This window comes from Elephantulus edwardii, unplaced genomic scaffold (assembly GCF_000299155.1).
Source record: "Elephantulus edwardii isolate Elephantulus edwardi_28Jun2011 unplaced genomic scaffold, EleEdw1.0 scaffold00274, whole genome shotgun sequence".
In the NCBI taxonomy this organism is placed as follows: Eukaryota; Metazoa; Chordata; class Mammalia; order Macroscelidea; family Macroscelididae; genus Elephantulus; species Elephantulus edwardii.
The window spans coordinates 1,293,312-1,301,136 of NW_006400024.1; the positions used below are offsets into that span (position 1 = coordinate 1,293,312).

At 53.0% G+C, this 7,825-nt stretch overlaps 1 protein-coding gene across 1 annotated transcript in view; it reads left to right on the forward strand.

Annotated features, from left to right (window-relative positions):
• The window catches only part of LOC102860347, a 58,683-nt gene extending 51,235 nt beyond the window's left edge, over window positions 1–7,448 (forward strand). Inside the window, exons 10-14 of the mRNA XM_006900163.1 lie at window positions 1,462–1,538; window positions 1,653–1,717; window positions 5,762–5,860; window positions 6,863–7,057; window positions 7,304–7,448. Coding sequence (XP_006900225.1) covers window positions 1,462–1,538; window positions 1,653–1,717; window positions 5,762–5,860; window positions 6,863–7,057; window positions 7,304–7,448 — 581 coding nt within the window. The remainder of the gene's footprint in view (window positions 1–1,461; window positions 1,539–1,652; window positions 1,718–5,761; window positions 5,861–6,862; window positions 7,058–7,303) is intronic.
• The last annotated feature ends 377 nt before the right edge of the window (window positions 7,449–7,825 follow it).

Sequence of the window (7,825 nt, forward strand, 5' to 3'; positions counted from 1 at the left end):
GTTTATATATGATATGATTGATGTAGTATATATGATATATTTGATATATGATGTAATGTGGTTTATATGATATTATCTATATAATATGGTATATTATGTGATGTGGTCTATATATTATATATATATGATGTGATGTGGCATATATGATATATAAGAGGAGGCCATGGTCAAATGCTGTCAAGTACAATTCACAGCAATCTTATGAACAACAGATCTGAACCCTTTATTATACCATCCTCATCATCTCTGACGGAGGTAAACCCATTACTACAGTCTCTATGACCTCCATTTTCCAAGCAGGATGTCCCTTTCCAGGGAACAGAATTACCCCTCCTAACAAACCCAAAGGACGTCATCAGCTCTGCCTCCAGGGAGCACTCTGGCTGCATCTTCTCCAAGCCATACTGCTTGTTCTCTTGGCCGTCCATGGGGTGTTCAGCACTCTTCTCTAACACCACCAAAGGCATCAGATTTCCTTCTGTCATCCTTATTCTGTCCAGCTGTCAAATGCATACCTAATGACACAAAAGCCCATGGCCTGGATCAGGAATACCTCCGTCTTTAAACTGACACCACTGTTCCTCAGTAATGTGGAGACATTGCTGACAGCTGGCTTGCCGTGTATATCTCCTCATATACAGACTGTTGGTACCAAGAACGATGTCTGTGGATTCAAGTAAAAGAAAATCACTGACAACCTCAATCTTTTTCCATCAATCATGATGTTCCTTATTGATCCAGTGCTAAGAAATTTTGTCTTCTTCATGTTGAGATTTATTCCCTTTTGAAGGTTGTAATACTTGTTCTTCTAAAGGCAAAATCTTGAATGATCCAGAAAGCATCAAAAGAAGACGGAGTAATTGTACCAAAAAGACTTGCTTGACATTGAAATATTTCAAAAAGCTGGACTCAGTCAAGAGCTGAAGGTGATGAGGGAAGTTGTTCAAGCTGCTCTAAACAGTGGCAAAATATCAGGTCACAGGAATCGACAGGATACCAATTGATATGTTTCAACTAACAGATGCAGCTCGGGATGGGCTCGCCAGTGTAGGCCAACAAATTTGAACGAACTGACTGGAAGAGATCAGTAACTGTTCTCATTCCCAAGATGACTCAACAGAATGTGGGAATTAACAATATCACTAATAGCACATCCAAGCAAAACACTGCTGAAAGTTATCCAGAAATGACTAGAAGAGTATCTGTCCACTGCGTTTTGCCATCGTGGACTGTGGCAGGAGACCACCATTAAGGGGACACGTTGACCCACGGTTGTGTGTGCCACAATCCAGGGGACATATCAACCCACGGCTGTGTGTGTGTCACCATCCAGGGGACATGGACTACCAGCGGTTGTATATGTGTCACCATCCAGGGGACATAGATGACCCATGGTTGCGTGTGTCACAAAACAAGCACCATCACGCACACACGTCCTCCTTACCCACCTCCCACCCACAGACACCTTGTCCTCATCCCACCAGAAACAAGAGAAGAAGCAGCAGGGGAGCACCTTTCCCACCTGGGGGCTACAGGAGGTGAGACACATGTGCAGAGGTCCCAACATCAAAGGCAAGGGCGCAGCTGAGCTCCCAGAAAGCAGAGGAGCTGCAGGGACCTCCCGGCTGCCCCTTCCCACCTTCACCCAACAGCCAGCACCTCCCTCAGCTCCCAAGCTTCGTTCCCACACCCAGATGCAGGAACTGCAGGTGGAAACGTGCTGGTCCCTGGTCATCCTTGCTCTAGACCAACAGAATGAAACGGCCACAAGGGCAGGATTGACAACACTATGGAGGCCAGATACTCGGGCTACAGTCTCTTTTATAAGGAGAAGCCTTCGAGCCAATACTCAGAGAGCTGTATTACAAGTGGCCTGCACGTCTACATCGATGCCAGCACGCCTCAGATACACATCAGAAAGCACGTCCCACCACATTCCACATCCAGGACAGGACTTAGGGTTTTGGGGAATCAGCTCCTGTCATCCTGAGACTGGGCCCTGGGGACCCAGTGCCACTCTGGCCATGAGGATGAGTCCGATTTCTCAAGCTGAGGGCCTCCTCCAAAATGGACACTGTAGGGGCTAGTGTCAGCTCTGATGGTCAAGAAGAAGGGGACAGTGGGAACAAGGGGGGACCACACCCAGGATGTGGAGACAGTGCAGAGCATACCCACACGCAACAAGCGTGCCGTGGGGGTCTGCAGGGAGGGGTTGACCCCACTCATCAGAACATACCCACAACATACCCACACACAACAGGCGTGCCGTGGGGTCTGCAGGGAGCAGGAGGCTGACCTCACTCACAGAACATACCCACAACATACCCACACGCAACAAGTGTGCCCTGGGGTCTGCAGGGAGGGGTTGACCCCACTCATCAGAACATACCCACACGCAACAAGTGTGCCCTGGGGTCTGCAGGGAGGGGTTGACCCCACTCATCAGAACATACCCACACGCAACAGGCGTGCCGTGGGTTTCCAGGGAGCAGGAGGCTGACCTCACTCATTACCATGGTTACAGAGGCAGCCCCTTGTGGGGGGAGGGGGCTCACAGCAGGAGGGCTTCAAGAGACCAGAGCTGCCAGAAGCCAGCAGAGAAAACCCAAACCCACGGCCTCTGCACTGGGTCCAACTCAGTGACCCCCCAGTCAGGGCCCATTCTCATTTCAGGAAGTATGAACGTCAGGTGAAAGTGGTCAGCTCGTCACAGAGACACGCAAGCTGACAGCCGTAAGTGTCCGTGGATTTCTCGTGGCTTCACTTGTTTGGGGTGAGTCGCAGCTTTCGCATGTATAAAAACAGCAAGCCGGTTTTGAGAGTTCGAGGCAGATCCCACTGCACTGCCTGTGACTTTGGAGGGGACCACGGCTGCTCTGCCTACGTGGGCTGACATGAATGCTGCCCCTCAGATCTCTTCATACGTGCTGCTCCCACAGGCCGGAGCTGGCGGGGAGAAGGACCCGGTGATGTGTGTTCTTCCTGGGCTCTGAGTCAGCATCCGAGTTACTACAGCGACAGGAAGCAGCTTGGTGTGCTGATGGGAGATGAGGCCCCCAGATTCCAGGGGTTCCTTTCCTCCAGGCCCTGAACAGGCTGAGTGGTGCCCGAGACGGGCCGTCTCCACGTGCCGTCATGACTGCAGCCACAACTCTCGGCCCGCATGACATCACCGTTACTGCTGCTGTACCATCGCATCGGGGCCAACCCAGAGCTGACCCTCAGCCCGGTTTTCAGGGTTAATCATGTGGGAGGAGGTTGCCCATCCTTCTGCCACGAGCAACTGGTGGATTCGAACTGTGTGCCTTCAGGATTGCAGTGCAGCTTCTGGCCACTGGACCAGCAGAGCTCTCTAACGATGACTGTCATCACTGTTCTTGTTGTAAGCCATTGGGTCAGAACCGATCCCCAGCAGGTCTTCAGACGCAGTGAATCACACAGGAGAGACTGCCCAACCTTCTCCCATGGAGCAGCTGGGGGACTGGAACTTCCTTTGGGATTACAGAGCAGCTTCCGGGCCATCAGAACTCCCTCAGGTCTGAGTCTCGATTAAGGCACGGATACTCCCAAAACACAATACATAATGAAAAAAAGTTTTCTTAAATGCCCAAACTACCCCTGAATAAAGAAAACATTACACAATTCCAGTGATATCATTAGTATCCTTAAGTATAAAAAAATCAACTCTAGTCAACAGTGTGAAGAAGAAACACAGCTTTTGATGTCAACTAAGTAGCTGTAATGACACAAAAAGACCAAAATCCGACGAGCTCTGGCTGCCTAGTGGCAAAAAGGTGTACTACAATCCCAGAGGTGCATGGTTCAAATCCACCAGATGTTCTGCTGGAGGAGGAACAATCTCCTCCTGTACCAGTCAGATCTGATTTGACAGTACACACACAGACACACAGACACACACACACAGACACACACACACAGACACACACACACACACACAAAATAAAATTTTTAAAAAAAGACCAAAATCCTCAGCCCCAGACCTACAAGCAAGGCTACGACAGATAAAAGACTGAACGTGTCAATGATCTTAGATTTCCTGGATCCACAATCAACACCCATGGTCCCAGCAATCAGAGGACCAGGAGACAGATTGCACTGGGCAAGTCTGCAGTCAGGGACCTCTCCAAACTATTGAGGGGCAGTGACGCCAGTCTGAGGACTAAGGTCACCTCATCCGGCCCCTTGCTATGCATCTGATAGCTGGACGTGGATGCAGACAACAGAAGGAACTGGAGTGCTGGAGAGGAGTACTGAATAACCCACGAACGGCCAAGAGCCATCAGGTGTGTGCTGGGGAAGGCACAGTCGGAGAGCTCCCTGGAGAGGGGTGACGAAGCTCCACCACACATTCTGTGGGCCAGCTGCTAGGAGAGGCTGTCCCTTACAGAGGGACACTGGGCCGGAAAGGCAGAGAGTCAGAGAAAGAGAGAAGGGCCCTCAACAAGATGATCTGACACGGTGTCTGCAGCAACAGGCTCGAGGGTCAGAGACGACGAGGCTGACTCAGGGCAGGGCAGGGCTCAGCCTGTCACTCGCAGGGTCGCTGTGAGTCCTCCTCTACTTGACGGCACCTAACAGCGGTTCACTGCTTGAAGAATGTGGCCACTAACTCAAAGGCCAGCAGTCCCAACCAATGAGCTGCTTGTACAGAGAGGGCGCTGGTCAGTCACCTGTAACCACCGACAGCCTCGGGCACTGTGCAGTTCTGCCCGGTCCTACAGAGCCTCCGTGGGTCAGAACCGACGCGGCCGCCTGGACAGGTAGGGACCCAACTTGTCCTCCTAGCCTTATGCCCTGGTATCTCCAGTCTAAGAGGTGTGGGGTGTTCTAGAGCCCTCAAACGGCAGACTTGGATTCAGTGTGGTCACCCGTGGACCTGTGCCTCCAAAACAGGTGTTTATGTGCATATCCTCCTCCCTGTACCTGTGACGGCGCCCTGCCTGCAAACAGGATTTCTTCATTCTCCTTCGAGGATTCTGAGTGGTAGGAGGGTGGGTTCTAGATGCAACCACCTCAGAGGTCTAAGAACACTTCACACACACCTGCATACATACACCTGCACAGACACACATGCACACGCACACACACCTGCATATATACACCTGCATACATACACCTGTATACATACACCTGCATACACACACCCGCACACACACACCTGCACAGACATACATGCACGCACACCCCTACACACACACATGCAAGTGCACACACACCTGCAAACACACACCTGAATGCACACAAATGCACGCACACACCTGCATACACACACGTGCACACACACCTCCAAACACACAAATGCATACACACACCTGCAGACACACATGCATGCACACCCCTGCACACACACATACCTATACACACACCCCTGCACACACACACCTGCAAACACACAAATGCATGCATACACACCTGCATATACACACATGCACACCCCTGCATACACACACATGCACACACACCTGCATACACATGCACACAAACACCTGCATAAACACACCTGAACACATACTTGCACACACCCCTACACACACCTGCATGCACACATGCCTGCACACACACACATGCGCGTGCACACACATGAACACAGACCTGGAGACAGCCCCTGCAGTTGCAGGCTTCGTTTGAACTGCCAGCTGGGAGAGCACTGTCCAGGGCAGGCCCAGCCAGGACCCCTGACCTCATGTTGCCATGACCACGCTCCTCCGCTCACACTTCTCCGCTTCTCCGCTGTCCCCAGGGAGCCGGGTGTGAAAAGCCCTCCGGCTGGGCTCTCTTCAGACCCTGTCAGGTGGCTCCTTGGCAGCCTGGACCAGCTGGATAACGAGCCTGTCTGTCGGTCTGTCAGCAGCTGGACACCCCTCTGTGCAGGCAGCACTTGGCTGGCTGAGGGCTAACTGGGGATTTTACAAATCTCCCTCATGCTCTGGGCCAACTGTTGTCATTGGTGAGGCAGGGCCCAGCTCATAACCCACACACAACAGAAAGGGACACCTCCTGAACGCCCCCAGGCCCGTGTGGACAGCCCCGCCTCAGTACACCTCGGTGAAGGTCCTCCTTACGTCTGCTGGCCCTCTGCGCTCCCCAGCGCGATGCCCATCTCCTGGGACAGGACTCTCCTGACGACAAGCCCAGGGAGGTGAGACGCAGTGTCTCCATCTCACACCTAAGGAGCCATTCCTGCCTGACGCAGCTGTCTCGTCACTGGGCAGCCCTTGGACGCTCAGTGCTCACAGCCAGCACTGCAACCCAAAGGCCTCTGGTCTCCGTCCTCCTCAGCCATGCTGCTCTCACGTGCATGGGAAGCAGGTAGAACGCCAGGGTCTGGTCAGACCACGTAGCCCTGCTTCTCGTCGGCCCTGCCCTCCTCTCCTGGACTCAGGTCTAGGCTCCTCCCTCTCAGATGAGCTTCGGTGAGAATCCCACTGCTCCCCTGCTCCCCGCCTGGTTTAAAGGGCAGGGAAGACCACACGGAGTCCCACAGAAGGGGGCCGGTCCCGTTAAACAGAGCATCGTGGGGCTTCTGCAGCCCAGAGCAGCACGTCATTGGCCTCCACCCGCACTCCACAGCACCCGAGAGGCCACGCCAAGCTCAGAAAGGCAAGCTCACTGGGGCGTCTGCCACGAAATCCGCACTCTGGGGCCAGCTCAGAACACACGTCAGAGAGCTGGTTGGCCGAGCCATGAGGCCACGGAGGAGGGCAGGCTCGGGAGCACCCCAGCCGGGGTCCCTACACACAGGGGGACGCAAGGAGGGTCAGCAGGACCAGCTGGCCACTGACCATGCCACATCCCCAGTCATGCCCACACTCTGAGGTCTCAGTGCCCGACCTGCCTACAGGAGTCACGTGCACAGGGAACTCTCGCCCGAGGCTCAGAGGGTCCCAGCACTTGGGAAGGTGGGGCGCAAACGGGACAGACGGAAACCACTCCCAGATGGCCAATGGAGCGGGAGCTCGGGGCTGAGGACCACGAGAACCTTCCCCGGAGATAGCGAGCCTCCCGGAGCCTGCCCGGACCCTGTCCTGGTGTTGAAGTGGGTTAAGCGATGTGGTTAATTCAGCAATGTGGTGTGTGGGTCCACCAACTGCTTCTCAGGACCAAGACGGCGGCATCTCCACCTGTTAAAATTCACAAACTAAAAAAAAAGATTCACAACCTCACAAACACAACGGGGGTCACTGTGAGTCAGAGTTCACCAGAAGACTCAGGTGAGGGAAGTCAAACAGACTACAAGAAAACCATTTTCTGTTTCCCCCCTGTGGTCCTTCTATCCCGGCAGCACTTGGGAGACTAAAGCTCAGCACAGTGTGGAGTCCACACAGGCCCTGGCTGGGGGGACGACTGATGGACCCGCTGCCAACCGAACGCTGGAGACAAGTCCACCTCCAGACACCCCAGAAGAAAGACGGGCTACCCGCTCCTGAAGACTCCATGGAACACAGCTGTGCTCTGACCAGGTGTCCATCCCGTGAAGTGGCCATGTCCATGACATGCCTCAGTGTCCACGGTCAGGCGGATGCCTATCTCATGCTCTAACTGCCCAGCACATTGTTCAAATAGTCCCTCTGCCCAGTGACGACTGTCGCCAGGTCCAGTGCACATATATAATTAGAGCTAATTTAAGTCTTTCTCTTTTTCTTACAAGGTAGGGACAATGATTTAGTGGTAAATGTGACTTGATCTATACAGCTAATAGGGAACATTTACCATCTAATAACAGTCAACAACTCTGGTCATTATTTAGACAAAATGGAGTTAACTCTCCCAAACAGAGAAGACAAAGCACAGATGCAGACCAAGC